General features: G+C 35.3%; 1 protein-coding gene across 3 annotated transcripts; it reads right to left on the minus strand.

Moving 5' to 3' along the window:
* Nucleotides 1-2,934: 2,934 nt before the first annotated feature.
* Nucleotides 2,935-21,169, minus strand: LOC135628406 (histidine kinase 5-like). 3 transcript variants are annotated; one of them, XM_065135040.1, is made up of 13 exons: nt 21,131-21,169; nt 19,236-20,158; nt 17,112-17,168; nt 15,867-16,094; nt 14,385-14,478; nt 14,086-14,292; nt 12,186-12,316; nt 11,548-11,597; nt 9,983-10,317; nt 9,708-9,811; nt 7,038-7,856; nt 5,846-6,025; nt 2,935-3,310 (listed from the first exon to the last, which is right to left on the minus strand). In XM_065135040.1, the coding sequence occupies exons 2-13, from the start codon at nt 19,941-19,943 to the stop codon at nt 3,185-3,187; spliced, it is 3,039 nt and encodes a 1,012-aa protein (XP_064991112.1). In that variant the 5' UTR covers nt 19,944-20,158; nt 21,131-21,169; the 3' UTR covers nt 2,935-3,184. The 3 variants fall into 3 exon arrangements, with proteins under 3 accessions (XP_064991112.1, XP_064991110.1, XP_064991111.1); XM_065135038.1 differs by lacking the exon at nt 21,131-21,169 and adding an exon at nt 20,717-21,053; XM_065135039.1 differs by lacking the exon at nt 21,131-21,169 and adding an exon at nt 20,628-20,698.
* Between the last annotated feature and the right edge of the window lie 237 nt (nt 21,170-21,406).

Raw genomic sequence — 21,406 nt, forward strand, 5'->3', positions numbered from 1 at the left:
GATAATATTTTAATTTATATAATCATATTAAAATAAAAAATATAATTTTATAAAATATAATATCTCAATTGTCAATCATATCTTTATTTTTCACAATCTCTTGATCATCATTATTTTATACAACCCATTTTAATCTTCGATCGATCATACCTACTAATTATCTTTGAAACTCTAATTATGCTGACAAGAAGAAGAATAAGAAAATGAAAGAAGGAAAAGATTAAAAAAGATTTCATAAAAAATATAATTAAATGATAAGTTGATGAAATTTATGTCTATTTCAATAGGGATATTTTTAGAAATTAAAATGATAGGGATGGAATACTAAAGTCATTGAACAGTAAAAAAATAAAATAAAAAATTATTTCCCATCAAGTTCCAACAATGCCATCATTGTCTTTGGCTTTTGTGGAACTTCAAGCTGATAAGGCTACAAGCATTAGAGTCATTATTAGTGTAATTATTAGTGAAGTAGAGATGTACAGCCAAGTAGATAGATAGGTTTTGACAAATCACTTTATCTTTGGACCTCTGTACATGGTGGGTGAGGTAAACAGCAATAGATGAGACTAATTTACGATGACAATTACCAAGTCAAAGGAACATACAGACAAGTTATGATGATGATGATGATGATGAGATAAAAAGTAATGATCAATGTGGAACCAGGCCAGACATAATTAGCTAAAGTTATCATCACCAAGAGAGATGCTGCAAGTCTCCTGTGACATCTCGACAAGAGGAAATAAACACAATAACATCCTGTCGGATGGTATCTGTCTCCCTCCAAAACAACAGTTCTGGTGCCACTTCGAATGCCTCTTAGTACGTATGGGTGAGTGCAGATAAGATCATAAGACATGCAACCAGCAGACTTGAAACAAAGCTCAGATGGCACCCTACTGACATTAGAATTATCTGTTTGTTGCCAAGAGTTGCACGCAACAAAGGTTTCAGTTGCGTCCTTTCATGTCCATATATGAGAACTTGAATCCATCCACTGACAAGGCTGCGTATAGAAGCTTGGTGTTGTATGGTCATCTTCTATTAACATTTCCGAGAATCTAAGAGGGACAATCGTATCAGAGATACTTAGGCAATGGTTATGTTTTATCATGCAAAGCTAGACAGAAAATAAAGTTGCAGAATACTGAGAGCAAATACAAACTTCAACAGATGTGTGTGTATATCTACGCTGACTACTGATGAAATTAGCATGCCTTACGTTATCATGAAATTAAAACACTTTGATACAATTAGAGTGGAGTACCTAATACAGCTCGAAAGGTGATATTAGGGAACTACCCAAGCAGAATAGTTCATTTTTTGTGCCCACCTGATACATTGAATAAGTAAATTTGATACAATATATATAATTAGATTAATGTTTAAGCAGCTACTTGTTTTTGCATTGCTACTCCATCATTGCTTTGCAATAGCGTGCAACTAAGAAGCTTCAGGCAGAATGCTCTCAAGATGGCTTCCCAGCTTAGCTTAGGTTAGCTTTAGCTTGACCAGTATCACTATAAAGTCGGATCATGTTGAAACTATAATGATTTATAGCAAATCTAAATCCCTTCCAATGGTATGTGAGAAATGTTTGTGACGACATACTTTAGATGACAGGGATTTTAAATGTACTATATTTTAAACATGTATACGGGAAAGATAGATAGATAGATAGATAATTTTATAGTCCACAACTCGAGGAGAATTCTATATTTTTGGGAACACATATCAATTTTTCTAAGTTATAATTTATCATTTATCTTATAAATTAGGAAGGAAGGAAACATCATAAAATTGTTTGCATGATTAATAATTACAGGAATATTGTTTCTTGATTTATCATTTTATCCTCATGGAAATAGATTATAAATTTACATATATTATGTATGACATATGTGTTATTCTTTTGTATCGTTTTCCAAACGACTTGTCACCAAATAAGGTTCAAATCATATTTCAAGAAAACTAAAAACTAAGCTTTGGTCAATTCTGCCTAACAAGTAATTTTTTTTTGCATATTAATAGTATCTTCTTTTCTTTGAAAAAACAATCATAATTTTATATTTAGATCAAAAAATTTTCACTAGTCTCTCTCCTTTTTGAAGCATACATTTCCTAAGAAAAATTAGTTTGGTAGATTTTTTTTGACCCGTTAAAGTTTTTTAGGTCTAAAAAAAATGGGTAAAAACTTTTCTGAGGAAAAAATTCTGAAAATTATTTACCTATGCGGTTCTCACTTCCTAATTTCCTCAGCAAAACATTTTAATTCATTAATGGTTTCACAAACTTACATACGCTTTTGTTGATAGCCATTTATTTCAAACAATTATTTGCAAAAAAACATACATTATTTTTTTCTCTATCGAGATATTTTAGTAGTTTACGTATTATTGTGTACAAGTAATACATATCATGCATCGTTACACAGGAATTGTTCATCGAAGATGATGGACATAAAACTACATATGATGAAGTGATATATGGTATTGCGACATAGCTAACATCTCTCTTCAAATTGTATGAACACCTTTTTGATTTGCTCAACAAGGACGACTTGATGTGCAGAACAGAGAAGAGTAAATCCAATAAAACAGTCAATACCAAATCGAGTTAGCTGCTGCAAACATTGTGTGATGATCTCCAAAACACACACATACAGAATGAAATGCCCACGAAATAAGTGTCGATGGCTGCAGATTAGGATGTGCTATTGTCTTAATTTAAGAGGTAAAGAGCCAGAAATGTAGGCAAATATAGAACAAAGGATGCATGACAACATCGCTTGCACAAAATACCAAATACCACAGAAATTAAACTGTTGATAATGAACAATAAATCAAAGTAATACCGGCAGAGAAACACCTCTCATTCAGATTTAGATTCTGATAGCAAGGGACGCGTCATGCACATACTCATACCCGGTAGTTAATAGCAAATCTCATCTCTGAACTAGAAATATGGACAATATTATATCCTTCCAATAGGATTAATTTATTTCTATTATGGGCTAACTCTCAGCAAGTGCTTTGCACTGGTTACATCCTTTACAATGGAGTTGATTAGATCAACAAAGGCGAGAACAGATACCACAATGACATTCGTTTTTTTATTTTTTACAAAATTGCCTTCATTTAGGAAAATGCTTTTCTGTTTTATTAGAAGACATTTACAATATTTAACATGGTAGATATTGCTGCAAACATTGTCTCAGATTCTGGAAGGTCACAGGCTTTGATATGAATGAATCCATACCACTGGCAAGGCAGTCCGCGGCGCTCTCTGTTATCGCATTTGCGGTCATCTGCAATATGCAAATATGTTAGCTATGAAGGTTCCTTATTTGATCGCTCATTCTGTACATTCTTAAGATGCATATTCAAAAAAATCATGCATGTGCGGCATGTTATAGCTGAAGAACCTGATCAGGTTACTGGCAGCCACATCAAAACAGTCAAATTATTGTTTATTGAATGACACAACTATATTCAGAACAAGACTCATGATGCAAATAGACAAGGACATTAGGAAGAGGCTAAGCAAGAGCATCATAGAGATTCCAGTTAAAACGCATAGTCATCTGCTGTCCAACAGATGTTTTGCCAGTCCCAACCAAGTAATAATTGAAACATATAGCTCGATATGTATACAATAAATACCTTGCATCTTTAATCTTTATTGTTTTATTCAATGACACCGAACAGTTTACTGGGTACCATGTTGGTCCAGTAGAATACCAAAAATGATAGAGCACAATTAAACCTTGCCTCTGTCCACAACTGAATGCTCCAAGCCTGTGGAAAGAGCACAAAGTATATACAGATAGACTGCCAAAGTTTGGACTGCTGTAAAAGCAAAGTCTGAACTTCGACAAAAATATAGAAAAATTGATTTCTATATTAAAAATAATATTATCTCTTTTTTGTTGGGAGTTAGGGTTTTGTTGTTGTATTATATCTTTCTTCCTCAAAGGACAAGTCTTGATATAATAATAATGTTGCTATTTGTGACCTAGGAGACTAGGATTCAAGTCTCAGAAATTGTTTTTGATACTTCCCATACCCATATTTACGGGAGACTCATATGCTTGGCTCTTCCTTCTATCTCTTTTTTCCTCGAAAAGATGTCATAATTTATCAAATGCTGATGAATCTTCATATTGTGCATTCTTGAATTTTTGCATAAGATACTTAGTTCACCCATTACACTAAACAGAGTGCTTGCAATGATTAGCTAGACCACAGGATCTAAGGAACAATTGATTATTAATAGAAAAATGAAAAAAAAGTGGCATTAACGTTTTGCAATACAAAAAATTTAGTCTGTTTAAAGATGAGATTAAACTGATAAAAATGACACTTCTATGTCACTATTTGACAAAGTGAGATCAAATCTTCAGTTAAAAGCACATGTTACTTGAACTAATAAGACTTAATGAGCACATGTGACTTATGTACAAGGATTCCCTTCATTACAATGATGTGTTAAAGTATTCTAATCCTGATTAGTATCACAAAGAACATTCTTACTCAGAAAGCGGGGGTTGAAGTTTCACTGTCCCTTCAGTGCAGCCTGTAACTCCAAGAGCCAAGCCTGACATGCTGATATCCAACTGAAGTTTGAATTTCCAAAATGCTTATAATAATTGGATATCTTATATCTGAAGGTCAAAATCACTTGGATATTTTATATCTGTAGGCCAAAATCACTCCTTTCTGCCGTTGCAGTTCTTTGCAAGTTTGTAGTTTTTGACCTACTCTTCCTAAAATTTGTAGTCCTTCCTAGCTTAGGATTCCCACTGCATAGTGCTTTCTCTTTTTGTAAATGCTTTTATGAATGCTGGCTAACCGATCCATACTTCTTCTACCAATTCTGTTGTTATCATCAATTCCGCAGCCTCTATTACTGATTCCTGCCTTCCTCCTGCAAATTCTGCCAATGTCTAACTTACAGATGGATGCATCACTTATTTGCTTATTTCTACGCTTATCACTGTCATATACTGACTGAAGGCCAAGTCTAATTTGGCTTTTAAATTTGTCCTTGGTCATTTGATGCATTAAAGCATCACATTAAAAAATAACAGTCAGCACAGTGTGAACCACATGGTACAGTACCTATCAGTATTATTATTATCTTTTTCTTTCAAGTAATACTGGGTGGTACACGTTGGTATACCCAAAAAGTGTATCGGACCGAGATTGCACTGCTAGTATGTGATCATTAATCCTTGGTATCGATCACACTTTATCTCACAAACATACTATTTAGTCAAGCTATCAGTCATCATGCACTTATCGCAAACTCAACTTTGTGCTGATACAGCTCGTGGTTTTATTCTTCCCAAAAATCTCAAGTTCTCAGATTAAGTTATCTCAAGGGATAACAGTTTTTATCATAGTCTTCAACAGATGAACTAGTTAACCTTACTCTGGTTGACCACGTGGTAGATACTGAAGGTTGAGCCAACCTGACCACTCACAGGATAATCATCATCTAAGCTAATCCCGAAGACAGTGAGAAAACAAGGTAAAAGTTTCTTGATATTTTTAATTAAGCTAATCCTGAAGACAGCAAGCAAAAATAAGTTTTTGTCCATGATGATCTACTCTTGACTTCCTGCAACTCAATAGCACAAGCATGGAATCTGAACACAACTATATGTTTGTTACAAGGGATTCTGACCAATATTCTGAATAACTAAAACCTTTAGAAATATTCCATCACCAGTACGCTCTATTATCAGAAATGTTGTGTGCAATAATGTAAACCAAATATAGTGCACTTAGTTATATGTTGAAGTTCAATAACAGTAGAGTAGGAAAAAATCAAGATGTACCGCAATAATAGGAATCCGCTTTCTGCATTGTCCTGCAGCTGGATAATATGGTGACTGATCTGACCTAGGTGTAGCATGTTTATCTCCGATAACTACAGAAGCATCCCAGCAGCCATGCTCCTCAAAAGAGCGAATTAATCTAGTTGCTTGCAGCCCATCCATTACTGGCATGTATACATCCTGTACAACATCACACAATGGATTTAGACAATTAATAAGATCAACAAAGACTAAAATTGCCACAATTTATAATATGCATCAAGATCAAATTAACTAGCAATTCGGTTCATGACACAATCTAAATTTACACTATAATCTTTTCTGAAACCAGGAAAAAATAATGAATCACTCCATTCCCTGAGTCTTGCTCTCAAATCTTTTCTTTTTGGTAATTCCTATAATTGGTTGTTCAACCTAATTTTCCCTTTTATAAAACCACGTTATCCGACATTTTCAAATTTCTGACATCTCTTTCTGACAAGGATGAATTGGATGACCATAGTCCAATTCTTAGCAAGGTCATGTATTATTAGCCTCCTGTCCTTTTTCTTTATAGTTGCAGTACACTTTTGGTGCTATGACACTAAAATAAAATTGTTCAACTTGCAAGCGGAACCAACAGCAAATGGAGTTGTCCAAAGCATTTAAGGATCAGGTCTCATTAGCTTTTTAGCTCATCTATGCCTGAGAAAGTCACAGATCCATAAGGAAAAGCTTCTTATCTCCACCTTTAGGCAACTCATGTGCATAGCATTTAAGATGATTTTTCCTAGTTGCACAAACTTAACAACAAACTAAAATTAAGAATTCCTGTGAGCCAACTAGATTTTAGGCTCCAGGGAAATCCTTATTTTGCCAACTTCTTCTTGCAGACAGCTGTGATATTATGTTAAATAAAACGAATGCAATATAAATAAAACCATGCTAAACAGTAATACGATTATTAACACAAATGGGCAAAACATTTTGATTGTTTACAGACACCAAGTTGATCATAGCTATCTATACCTTCAGTTGTCTGAATGGAAGCAAAAAAGCAATCAAAGACATCAATAGTATGCTATTAACCATAAAAATTCTGATAGTCTTCTTTCCAATGTTCACAGAATATAAGTTCTCTAAAAATCCTTCAAATAATTTTCAGTTCTCAACTCATCGATGGATTTAAAGAGACAGATGTTCAGAATATTACCATTAAAATAAGATCATAGTGGAAATGCTGAAGTGCACGAATTGCTTCTAGTCCATTATTCACGACATCTATTTTATGGCCTAACTGCTTCATCATTGTCTGCGCCACCATTACATTGATCTTATTGTCCTCTACAAGAAGAATTTTGGGTGACCTGCTATTTGGTAAGCACTGGGCATTTCCATTTTCTTTGTCATGCCCTTGGCTTTGACATGTAGGATGGCACTTGTCACTGATAGCCATATTATCTCCATCAGCTGACATCATTCTCTCACATTCTGATTGATCGATCTTTTTGATTCTACAGTGATCCATATTGGAATTATCAAATTTGTGTACAGTAAATCCTTGTTTAGCATCTGTACATTCTTCATCTCTTTTGTTCGCATTGCCAAAACCATAAACCTTAATATCACAATTTTGCTCTGCAGGACCTTCAGCTTCAGCCATTGAACATCTTGCATCAGAGTTTGCAGAAACACCAGGTGGAGATGCACTCTTCTTTGACTCGTAGTTGCTAGAAAATAAATCAGATTCCTCTGACAATTGATTTGAAGTGCCTAAGGCACCATAATTGCAACTCCTGTACAATTTTGTCTTGCGAACCACAGAATCAATTAACTTCCGTGGCTTAAATAGAAATGATCCAACAATTTCATCTTTGGTAGAATCAGCTACAGCTTCACCATCAGAAATGTCCATTTCATCAGCACTACCAGAGTCCTGCTTCAACAAAACCTTAAAAGGCAAGATAAATGTGAATGTTGATCCATGATTCTCCTGGCTTGTTACTGTAAGGTTACCTCCCATTAGTCCCACCTATTTAAGAAGAATTTTACAGGATGAGTGCATGAATAATCCACTGAACATAACACTAGAAAAGAAGTTTCAGATGACAAATTTTAAAGCAAAACATATTTCACTACAGAGTACAGGGTCTATGCAATAAATATAACCACATAAAACATATATCAAGGACTCGCATTCCACTTCAAATGTGGATTTTCATGTATACAACTCAAACATTGTATCATCTCTTTTTTTTTTATCTCAAGTCAACTTGTTGAACATGGAATTCATGCTTCACAGAAGTTTCATATCATCAAAGGGAAAGGAACTGGTATTGGGTGGATCACCCAATCTGCACAGGTATCAGCTAACGTATAATTCAATCTACTGTGGCTAATATATCCTTCAGAAATGGATATAAGCTAAAAGTAAAAAAAATATGGAACAACCTAATATTCATACATGTAAATGGTTCCCAGATGTATTCCATACACAAACAGCTTGAAAGTCTTTGTCTGATGGTTCCCAAGAATGAGAAATTACACTCTAAATCCACACAGACAAGAAAGCATACTTTTTTCACTATATTAATCAGCAGCAGTGAAGGCTTCATGGTACCAGTTGGGCCTGAGGTGTCAGCCACAGGCTTTCCAGGAAAACTTCCAGGAAGCATGAATCTGTATACTTCAGAATCATTTAATAATTCGTTGTTGAGCATTTCTTCTACAGATAAAAAATTAAGGGAAATAAATGAGCAAGGAAAGGAGGCTATTGCTTAATATCCGGAAGAAAACTAAAAACACTTTCTTAGAAACAAATTAAAAAAATTGTCTGCTTTTGTTTTGACTAATGATTGTCCTCGATCATAAGAACAAATCTATGTGGCTAACCCCAAACAGTTGTGATACCATGGATTGTTGTTGTTGTTTCACCCTCCTGAATCTATTTCCAGAGAATTTCTTTTGGCTGTTTTTGCTTCATTGGAACACATCAGCATGTACTATTCTGGAAGATGATACGCTGGAATGCCACTAGTGATTGTCAAAGTCTCAGTTTAGAATTCAACACATTACGCAAAATCATTGGTGCCAGTTTTAAGAGAATCATTTTGATCAGGACAGCCATGACTCAAATGCTAGGAAAAAATACATTAGATAAATTCATTCTTTTAGCTAAATTATCAATCTACCTTAAAATTTATCTCACATTTCCAGAATGCAAACCACTGAGCAACATGAACATTTTTGTTTCTGACTGAAACCATATATTACCTAATCATCAGTATGTGAAATTTCAACTTTCAAGAATTCTGCAAGATCTATAATCCTGAATCATTGTAATTGATCAAGAGAAAACAAATGCTGTCAAGAGTAGTGCCATTTTGATTAAGGGAGATGAATCAGTGCTGCAGACTCTGGTCCTAAATGTATAAGCAATTACTGCTTTATTTATCACATCTCACATAAAATAATCTAAGGCGTCTCTGTTGAGACATTTAAGTTGGTTAGTGCGTTTGTTGTACAAATGATAGGTCTCAGGTTTGAGTCCATGTGTGAGCTTTATATACGCAATTTAATGTAATGAAAACATCTTCTAATTTTTTTATAAAAAATAATCTAAGGCAAAATTTCACATAAATGAAAATGTTGTTACTCAAAAATGTTGATTGATAATGCATAAGCATAAAAGCACAAGGAGACTTGAACAAAAATAGTTTTAAATTTTAAATAACATATAAATCGTGATCAATTCTTCAACACCATGAGACAACACAGGGATGCGCATATTTGAAGTATTATCATGCTTTTCCTCATGGAACGTATAACTTAAGATGATGAATCATAATGATTATGAGGACCAGAAAAATCTACCACATCTTACCAATTGTTTGCAGATTGCAAGGCCAAGACCTGTTCCACCATATTTTCGTGCATGATCAGCACTCGCTTGCATATACTTTCTGAATAATGACGGTAATGCCTTCTCTGTTAAAAAGAAATTCAGACAGGTAGTCATGATCAATAAGAACCAAAAAACCAAGGAGAAAGGATTAGAGTGTCATTTGCTTAAAAACAGAAAGAAGTTGACAAGAAAACACTGAAAGATGAATTTCATGCATAGTGATTTTCTGCAAGAGTTGAAGAACTGAGAACCACCTGGTATTCCTATTCCAGTGTCATATACATCACATCGTAGCCAAACAATATTTTCATGCTGTGAATGGTTATCTTGTTCATCGTCTATCAGTGATGCCCTCTGAAGTATGATACCATTTTCATCAATATTTTCTTGGGATGAAGGACAATGTGAAGTTTCTCTATCATTACAACTTTGTCTTTCTGACGAACTATCTGCCGATTGTCTTGTTAATGGAGAAACAGAAGCACCAGATCTAACCTTCAGCTGTTCTTCTCGAAATCCAGGATACTTTTCAGATACCACATCAAGATTTATCCCAACTTTTCCTTCATGTGTAAACTTGATTGCATTGCTGCAAAATTAGTTTTGCATGCATATTCATGTTGTTTGTTAGTTTTCAAAAGAACAACATCCAATCGATAAGTAAAAGAATAACCATAACTGCTACCAATATTTATAATGAATGGCAACAGTAACTGCAAGTAGCACCAATGGGTGATATGCCAAGGAAACTAATCAATAATTCAGTGTGTGAAGATATGGCAAGTCAACTCAAAATAGAGCTACAAGTAAAGGACACAGTGGACCAAGAATAATCTGAAAAGCTGCACTAAATTGGGATAAATGCCAAAAAGAATCCATGCAAGCCTTAAACCAGGATCTACCAATGTAGAAAAAATAACTTATTTCTTTGCTGAAAAACAAAAACAAATACAGGAGTATTTGTTAACTGGTCCTTGAGCCCTTCACATTTGTTCCATGAAGAGTTTTCTTCAGTCTACTATATTTGTCATTAATTTTCCCAAGTTTTATCAAATCTTAATTTCTTTAGTTCCTCATACCATATCTTTAATTTCTTATCAGTGTATCCTTTCAATGGTTTTCTTTAGCTTGATCCTTATCTGTATTTCAGGTAGTGCTTTTTGTCTTAAAATCCTTTGTATAATATCTTTAAGCTGTACTAAGTTAAGCTTTTGTGGTGTTTGCAACTATCCCATTTTGGATGGATTAAAATCTCTGTTTATTTTTAATAATCTAAGCCTATGAAACTTGACAGATGTGGTAAATTGCTTTTCTTCTCATTCAAAAGTTCCTGTTGGAATTTATATCCAAAATACTTCAATAGATAATTAGAAATTATATTGTAGTGTGAATCATAAAAATGGTTGAACAATAAGAGAAGTATTCTAAAATTTTTGGTGGTTTCAAACTTTCAATAATGATTCTTGCACTTCATAAGTAGAGGTGACTATTGATTAATATTGAATGATTCTCGAAAACCAAGATCTAGCTTTCAACATCATAGACATGCCAATGAGTTTTATGTAATAAGTATATCCATGAGCAAAGGGTGAAAGCCTAATAAGTAATAAAATGTATCCTTGGAAAACAAATCATTGAAATATCATGCATCAATGTGCTATTCAAATTGCATAATAAATTATCTCTTATAGGCAATTAGGCATATCCTGAAGATAATTCCTGTTTCAAATTGTTTGTTGAATTTTAAAGCAAGACTTGTAACTGGGTTAAGTAAAAAAAGAAAACAAACAAAAGAATTCATGCTTTGTTAAGTTCTTACCTAATCAAGTTGGTCAGTATTTGCCGAATCCTTAGCACATCGCCAATAACCTAAAGATCATCAAAATAATTTAATCAAAATATTGCTATATAGTGCACCAAAGCAACTCTAAAGAGGCTGGAGTTACACATTGTACAGCACAGCACAACAGATAATAACCAGTTGAAGTTAACATTCAGAATGCATGAACCTTTCAGATGTTGACTTACGACTAATAGTCAAATATAGGTAAAATAATCAAGCTTATTTTAAACAATTCAAACTTGTCTGCCCAATTTACTATAACGCCAAGTTCCTCAAAATAAATATTTATATGGTCAGAAACAATAGTGGTCTGCCCAACCAACTTATTTTAGTATCAACAGATTCTTTTTGGAATATATCCTTATATGGTCAGAGGTAACACCACTCTTCTGTCCAGCACACTTGCTTCTAACTGAATTTGCGACTGAAGTACTGTTATGACTATCACTCTTTAAAATTTTCGTCTGTACAAGAGCTTTCAAAGAGTAGTTGTTGTTGTAAGTTGTAAATGTGTGACTTATTTCTTGGTTTTATTGCATACCAAACAACTAAAATGACAATACAAATTGATCAACATTGTCCATATATACTGATTAAACAATTTAAACCCTTGCCTCAACAGGAACTTCATCTCCTACATGCCCTTCCAATGTCAAATTCTTCTTCAAAGATGCAGCAGCAGTCTGGAGGACATGCCTAACTACCTCTCTTGGCCTAAATTTGGTAGCCTCCAGCTTCATAGCTCCTGAAGGAAACATGTGATAACTTTCTCAAAATATAAAAAAGAAAAAAAGTGAGGGCAAAAAAACAATTTGAAGCAATTATTCTGACATTTCTAAGTTGGCCAAATATGCTCCTCAGAACCTCTACAAATTCTAATATTCAGTAATGGCAGTCTTTGCTAAGGGCTGTGCTATACATGAGTCCCTGCCGATATGGGGTCTATTAAATATCAGTATATGCAATCTTACAGTTCCAAGCAACGAGGCTATTTCAGTGAATCAAACCCTTAACACCAATAAAGCAAAGGAACAACCTAAGTATAGTGTCATTACTTGCCCTCTAAACAGCAATCTTCATTCCAATCTCAACATGAAGACAGTTCTGAAAGGTAAAAGTTGAATTTTTTTCATTGATACCAAATTCATTTAGGTAGAATTTGAGATATCTTTTCTGCCCAGAATATATTTAACTCAAACTGGTCCGTGTAGGCAATGATTGTACGGAGGTGCTTTTATCCAGTAAAGAACATGATGGATTCTTGAAATAAGCTGTTATCAGTTTACAGCATTATTCACCAAAAGAGAAATTTACTTCTTTGTGGGTCTATCATTTGTTTAGCACCCTTAGAAAAGTTGTCATATCTTCCTAATCTCACTTGCCAACAGTTTTGGCTTTGTCATAAGTTCTATTACTTTTACACTTTCTAACAGAGAGGATTAATCTGGGAATATAAATATTTCATAGTTACACCTTCGTTGCATAAAATCTATGATCAAAAGGTAAATGTTCCAATTATCATAATCAAGGTTCGCCGTGTCGTACCGTACCAGCGTTTCGACCCGAGCTCGGTATGGTACGGTACCGGTGTATCGGACGGTACATCAGGGCATACCGAACGGTACATCCTGGTGTACCGAACAATTTTATATATTTTTATACTGTAGTAGTGCTATAGTATAGTACTGTAGCACTACTACAGTGCTACAGTAAAATATAGCGGTACCAGGAGGTCCGCATACCGGTAACTTTAGCAGTGCTACAGTAAAAATATTGTAGCACTATTGTGGTACCGGGCGGTCCGCGTACCGGTAACGTGTCAGACCGGTATGTACCGCCCGATACGGGCGGTACGCTTCGGTACGACATACCTTGATCATAATTAACCTTCTAGGTTTCTTGGCAAGTCCCTATCCAACTATGTTGAAGTGCCTAGAAATTAGGCCTTTACAGTAGCTACCTAGCTTCCTAATGCATTGCTAGACCACTCCGTTGTCCTAACTGCATATCCACTTGGCACATTAAAACTTGACACCAGCTTTTAGGAAAATGTTCTGGATCAAAATGTCATACAAAGTTTAATTTTAAGTGAATTAATGCATATAAACGAACTTTCACTCATTTATGACGGTAGTTGACAAGTTCCTATCTCTGATTAGCTGTCTCTTCAGAAACATGGTCTTAAGCAAGAATTTCAAGTTTGTCAGTTGGCTCCATGCAAGTGACATACTGACATAGGATGGCACAAGCTAAGCACACAACAGTGTGTTGGCAACTCCTTTGGCATGGAGGTTTGCACCAGTAGTGTGCATGCATCACTAGCACAATTGGTTAATGTTTTTAAGCTCTTTTAGTTCCCATAAATAAATATTTTCAGCACATCAAAATGTTACATAAGAATATAAATTATGGACATCTGAGCATTAATCAATAGTAGGCACTAGAAAATATAATTATCGTCCTACATTCTATAAGCACAAGTTCCATAGAAAACCAATAAGTTCAAAAGCACACCTGATTCAACCTTGGATAGGTCAAGTATGTCATTTATTAATTGCAAAACCAGATCTCCAGAGGATAACATGACATCCAGCAGGTGTCTTTGTTCTTTATCCAATTTTGTTGTTGAAAGGATCTCAGCCATACTTACAACACCAGTAAGAGGAGATCTGATCTCGTGTGACATGGTGGCCAGCATTTGTTTGGCACGCATTGTTTCCTCTGAGAGATAAAAAACAAGTGGTTTCTATAAGACTCCAAGGAACATTATAAAATGAAGTCACAAGGTGCATATACGAGTAGATTAAAGTAACCTGTAATGTGAATTGTTCTATTAAGTTCTGTCTCTTTTGCTTTTTGAACAGCCATCTCCTCCCGCAACTTTACCATTTTCTCCCTTTTCGCCACCTGTATATAAGAAAATCAATAGCCTTCATAATTTGATAAGTTAAGATTAGCATAAAGATTGGAAGGGAAAAAATAATAGTATTTTTGGAGTCTGGACAACTAATAATCTTTTCAAAACATGTTATGCTTAATTCCATATAACATGTGGCTATTGAAGAATGTGTGATGAAACTTGAAAGTACCAAAATTCCTTTGGCATTAAAATCCAGTTTTAACTCAGATGCACACACAATCAGAGGTATGTCAACGTTGAAGCTAAATCTTATACCTTTTTAAGACATTTAAATCCCACAAGCTAGGAAATATAAACTGTTTAATCATGGCCGTACAAGATGATATGCTCAAGTAACATACGTATCCAACTTCCATAGTGCAATATCACAATTAATACAGGCAGAAAACTATCTTCCCAAAGTTGTATCCGATAATGAAAGAAAGAAGCATCATTTGGGAGAGGAAAAACTAGAGTAGTGATGGAAAACCACACTTAGATTGTAATATGTTGCATAAGAAATTATATGGAAAAAAAATTTGATTAGAATCCAATGCACATTTTGGGCTAGCCTTCTCGACTTAAATAACCTGAATCTATGGGTTTGAGCGATTGTTTGACACAAGTTTGGTAGCGACCACATTTATTGCACTTATTAGGTTCAGATATTAAATTCTCGGCTTACAAGTTTAAAACCAAATGAACATGATCCAAAAAGGGTACCTTCCCTCGGAAAGGCATCAATTAGGTCCTACCATCAACCTTGCAGCAATTGCAGCAGCAGAGCACAATTTCTGAAATTGCTAAGTTTTTCTAAGGTTGCAACACTTCTTCCACCACTTCTATCATCATAAAACTCCATCTGAACTTACATACGAGATTGTTGGAAGAGCAAAATCTGTTCTCATTTATTTTGTCAAGGAGTTGATAGTTTAACTAGTTTTCCAGGAATTCCATTTTCGTCAGAATGGGAATGCCAGTAATTTTGTATCATGTAGATTAACGTATGGGGTCAGTTAACCAAGGGTCACATATAGAGACTTGCACCAGTTTCATGCAAGCATCGACCAGCAGAGAGCACATGCAATCCTTGGCTCTTGCTAACTTACAGTAATACAGTTGTCTAAGCGCAATCAAACAATATATTGGTTAAATATTTCCAATTATCTGTACAAAGAATGAATGACATGACAGGATAGACATATTTTGATGAATAGAGCACTTATCACTGATTATAAACCATAATAGACATGCTTTGAAATTGTATCAATTACCAATGAAAAGTAATACATCACTTTCATTTAATTTTTCCAAAAGCATATAATTAGGTGTTTTAGTGATATTTTATGTGAAGTTGCAGTGTCTACGAATAGTACTCAGTTTAAGAGTGTAGTACCTGATCAGTTACATCCATTCCCATATAGTTTACACCAATTTTTTCTCCCTCCTTGCTAAAAACGGGTTCCACATAAATAAGGAAAGTTTTTGCACCAAATAATGGAGTATCAAATGTCATCTCTCGCTTAGCAGGCAATCCTCGTTCCAGGACTTCCCTCTTGAAATCCTGTATTTCTTTTACACCATCTCCATCAAAAATCTCCACATCAGTTTTACCTATAATCTCCTGAAAAAATGATTTTCCTTCATAGTAAAGCATAAAATAGTTATAAAAAAATGATTAAAGCATAGTTAAATTTTAAACAAATTATAGCTAGGAACTCAACATCTTGTGGAGTATGGCTAACTTTCTCAGACTCTGTTTGTTCAATTACTTCTTCAAAAGGTTCATTTGGTCAAGCAAAATTGTGTGTCCAAAAGAGAAGCTCAAATTTTACTGCAGTAAAAAAGGATAACACATGACTGGAGAAAAGTAATTAAAATGTTCATTTATACTACACACAGCTACAACCAAAGTGGTCTGGAGTTGGAGTGTGCAAATGGAATGAACACTGAATAACAATAACCAATTAATTGCCTCCAACCTTCAGCAAGTTCAATGAGGCGAAAGAAGTACCAACAAAATTTGCCACAGAGTTGTATACAAGATTCTGTCATTTAAGTTGTAGGTCCTCTGAGAATCATCATCCAATCTCATAGTGATCTTTGGGATGAAACTTTTTGAATCATAAGGAAAAGAATAATTCCCTGTTATTTAGGTTCACATCATTATGCAAGCTTATTGGGATTATCTTGCTCTTTTCTTCTTGTTGATCTTAATGATGCAATCACACTTACTGATTGCTCAGCACAGTGAAAACTCAAAATTATCCATTGTATCATATATGATATGTTTCTCATTACACAATGATAAATGTTCCCTCAAATTGAAATTTAATTTCTCCTCCACTGTTTTTTGTGACCTCATGGAAGAATAGTCTTCCTATTTGAAGATACCTAATATTTGATTAGCAAACACTCGATTGATTTGGATAAAAAAACTCCTAGGAAATTAAGTAAAAAATTCATTTTCATTGAAAGCAAATAATAGAAAGCAAATATTGGTAGCATATAAATTGTTGCTACTCCACTGACAGCTTGTAGTCACCGTTTCATTAGCCCAAAAGCATGATACAATAAAAAGAAATCATTTACAATCTATTAGAAAAAAAGAAAATGCTGTAATTACAGGAAATGAAATTACCTCCCCTTCAAGACTTGGAAAATGGTTGTAGATGAAACGGTATCGCAGCTCCTTGTCCTGAAATTAACTGACAGTTACAAATTACTTGCAAGAATTATCAAAAGAAACAATGTTATGACATTTAGAAAGCAAGACTACACTATCAGCAACATTGACACAGTTCTATCATGAAACACATTGTGTTGACTGTATCATTATCAATGGTAAGAGAATGCGCGAGATGAACACTAGACATTTTAGCAAATGACATAATTTAGTATAGATCATGATGTCATGACAAATATTCAAACTACCGAAATGCTACAAATTAGAACATGAAACATCTGCCTGAGATATCCAATCAAGAGTATCTTCTTCTTTCCCAATTAACTACAAAACATTGAATATATCTAGCAATCATGATTACATGGCTTACCAACAATGTGATTGACAGGATCCTGCTCATACATAAGCTTAAATTATATGCACATAACACAATAAACAACTCTGTTCCCATGTGTCTATAAAATTACAAGCTGTTCTGTTAACCCCATCCAAACTGGCCATTAAAATTGAAACAGATTGTAAGCTAAGAATTTAGCAAGATGAGAGAGGTGTCAAGTAAAAAGTTTTGAACATGAACAATAGGCCAAAAAACTAATTCAAGGAGACGATCCAAAAAACTAATTCAAGGAGATGATCTGCAATATTTTGGCAACAAAATATTGTACAAACTTCTATTATAAATTAAAAAAAAAATGAAAAGCTGGTGAGGAAAGAGATCTTGGGGTGACTAAAAAGGTTTCAGAAGGCCATATGTGAATTAACGTATCAAGAAGTGCAAAAACAAGGTGATGAAGGTGACTTGGTAGAAGTGCATCAAATGGCCTTGATTCAGCTTTTGAAATATGACCCACCGACCTCAAGAATAGTAACAGTGTGAAATACAATATTAAGTTTAGCCAAGTAGCATAGAATGCAAAAAAATCAAGAGTCAAGAGCTAGAGATGAAGTACATACAAGATTGGCAAAAAAATTTGGGTAATACAGTTCAACCTAAAATATAGGATGAGCAGAAGCCAAAAAAATGAGCCATCAGCAATTCTATAAATTAATCATGCTATATGGAGATACTAAACACAGCGTGTATAATTTAAGAACAATGAGTCAACTAAAAGAAGCTAGTCCATAAACTAAGATCCAGTTGCAACTCCAATGTCTCATTGCATGATTGGTGCATTGTTAGAACTGTGGAGGTGTTTAACAAGCAGAAGAAGTATTCATTTTTTACCAGACATTATCCTGTCTATTACCGCAGCCACACAACAAAGTTTGGAGTGATATTCAAATTAATGGTACTTGAAAATTCATCTAGCTCCATGATCCTAAACAATATGCTGCCCACCAACCGTCTCCCTTAACTTTTATCATCTGCAAGGGTGGAATCCAACAAAAAAAAGTATAAATTAAGCTAAGATTGATTTTGCATTGGCACCCCTTTAAACTCCCACAATTGTGTCTATATCCCCTGTGCTCTGATGTTTGTAGCATGTCCTTATTTTTTTATATTTGGTTTTCGTTTATAAGCATATGCACTTTTGAAGTCATTCCTGAAATTTGATAAATAGAAACATCATCATGTATAAACAATCCAATAAGTGTGTATGCATAGACATGTATTTGGAGTGGTGTGTTGAGGAATATGTGTTTTACAGGGATAACACAAAGAAAAGGAACTTTTGAGAGCATATATGCCAGATTTTTTGAATCACCACCAGCACTAAATTCAAAAGAATTAATAAGTTTGTTGGTGTTCCATCAAAAAACAACTTGTTATTTTTACTGGACTCAGATTTGTTTGCTTGATATAACAAAATTTTCAGTACACGACGGATTGAGGGAACTATGCCGATATCAAACCAAGGATCTTATGTCGTCAGATTTTTCTAATTTCTTGCCTAAGACAATAAACCAACACCGTAAACCTTTAAGATCATATCAAAAAAGAGATAACAGCAAATACCAGAAAAGTTGTGATCCAATTTGCAAGCATGAAAGTTATACCTCAACTCTGACAAACAGATAAATCGTAACAGGAACTAAGATATCACTTGGAGAGTAATCTGGCATAAGTGCAAAAATTACCTGATGACCAATAACAACAGGTGCAGTCTGAAGAATAAAGTGTAAGAAATTATCAGCTCTTTTTAATATCTGAGACAACTCCTCGACTGGTGAAGATTTTGTTTCAAGATTCTTGATAGTTTCCTGCAACTTTTGCATGAGAGTCTGCTCCCTATGGATGCTTGCCTCGAGCATTTTGTCAAGTTGAATGGCACGTTCCTTCCAGTAAATAACAGTACCATACTCTGCATCAATGTCAAGCTTTTTGTTATAAGCAAGAACATCATTCCTTCTCTTTGGAACCCTTCCCCATATGTCGCATACTTCATCTAAAACAGAAAGCTGACGTCTAGAACCAGTATATCTTTCTTCCTCAAATTGATGCTCCTCGAGGATCTCTTGTTTCTTGAGTTCAACTTCCTGCCTTTGTTTGTTTAAAATGTCGAGCTCCTCATTGATAAGACGAGCAGTATTTACATGCTTATATTGCCAGTGTTTTACAAGGTATGCCAGCTGGGAGGATCCTTTCTCACTATAATTTGTCAGTTCCAAGAGGCGCTTAAAATCTACCACAGAAGGATCTTCCTTGATGGTAACATCCTTCAGCATATCTCTTCCCATCCCAGGATTCTCAATGTTAAACTGCTTTCTAGCTTCATTTCCAATATCAACAGGCCACATGGAAGACAATACTTCAGCATCTGCATCTTCAATCATCTCGCCCCCCATATTGTATTCAGTACAACGATAACAAGAATGCTACATCAGATTTTTTGCTTCTAAAGTGCAGCTTGGAACAATCAGCAGCTCTGAGCCTCATCCCATTATCATATCATAGAATAAAGTAACAACTACTTTGATTGTTCAAGAGGTGGACTTTCTTCTTGGCACACTTCCAAGTGCAATCTGGTGCCATACAATGAGCAGGAAGACAGAGCAGTAACCTAAATCAAGACAAATATTAGGATGTTATGACATATTAATCAGTCATGGGAAGAAATGACAAGCATTAAGCGATGGTGGCATATTAAGAAATTGGATGTTCCTATTGATACAAGACTTCAATTGTACATGAGGACGAACGTTGTTGCTGGGTCCCCTGACAGTCTCTAAAAGAACATCCGATTACTACAGTACCAAACAGAGGTGGCACAGAAAAGCTACACAAATTAGGATCACAGAGATTTACGTCACCGAGGAACATATTATGCATGCAAAACAAGAAATTCAGCGGGATAGCACTGAATGTTGATGGACAAACAACCGAGAAAAATCCAAGGAACACGGGTTTCAAGAACAATAAATTCACAATCCATCAGGCGATTTCTTGACGGGCTACCCACAAGACCAGAGCTTTTCAACGCGACGACAACAGGAAACGGGAATGCATGGGGAAGTCCGATCAAGAACCACCTTTTCCTTTTCTAGGCCCCTAAACATGAAGATCAAGACCGATCGAAAGCAAGCAAAAGAGAAAACCAGAATCGAAGCGAAGAGAACACCGTGGGGTTGATGGGTTCTCGAGACCGGAAAGATGGCTGCTCCTTTATGTTGTTTCTCCCCTTTCTTTCTTGCGAAGGTTTGGGGTCTTGGCGAGGGGGGGCGGGGGGTGGTGGAGGGAGGGGAACGAGGAGGGATCTGAGAAGTGGGGGCGGGAGGAGGAGGAGGAGGAGGAGGCAAGCATGTGAGGGAACTAATAAAAAAACCGGGAGGTAAAACGGGTTTGAGGAGGACCAAAGAACGCGGCCATGTGAGGTGATGGAAGGGGGGAGAGGGCCGCGGTGTTGGAGCTCCCGATCAGCTGCTATAGATTAATCCTCTCGGTCGTTTATCTCACGGAGTACAACCACAGGAAAGAACAAGGAAGGGAGAGAGGCGAGAGAGAGAGAGAGAGAGAGAGAGAGGGGAGCTTTTACTTGAAAGCGACGGGCGCACGGTCGGCATTCTGGGAGGCGAGTGCGCCGCTGCGATCTCCGTCGTTGTCGATGATGGTATGTATGTTGTATCCAAAAGGATCCGAACCCGCCAGAGATTATGATTCTTTAGCATTTTTTTGACTTATATATATATATATATATATCCGAAAGCTTAGCCTTACCATTTCTAAGTTTATATCCTTTTAAAAATAAAAAAATAAAATAAAGTGGTTAATATTTGACACTCTTATATATATATATATATATAATGTAATT

The sequence above is a fragment of the Musa acuminata genome, chromosome BXJ3-1 (genome assembly GCF_036884655.1).
Source record: "Musa acuminata AAA Group cultivar baxijiao chromosome BXJ3-1, Cavendish_Baxijiao_AAA, whole genome shotgun sequence".
Lineage (NCBI taxonomy): Eukaryota > Viridiplantae > Streptophyta > Magnoliopsida > Zingiberales > Musaceae > Musa > Musa acuminata.

Excerpts from the sequence above, each read along its gene's own strand:
- LOC135628406 (XM_065135040.1), bottom strand. The coding sequence starts at position 19,943 with ATGGGGGGCGAGATGATTGAAGATGCAGATGCTGAAGTATTGTCTTCC. Across the intron at positions 14,479-15,866 it reads GAATGGATGTAACTGATCAG|GTGGCGAAAAGGGAGAAAAT; the intron begins GTACTACACTCT and ends TCTTATATACAG. Across the intron at positions 7,857-9,707 it reads TTGCAATCTGCAAACAATTG|GTGGGACTAATGGGAGGTAA; the intron begins GTAAGATGTGGT and ends CTTCTTAAATAG.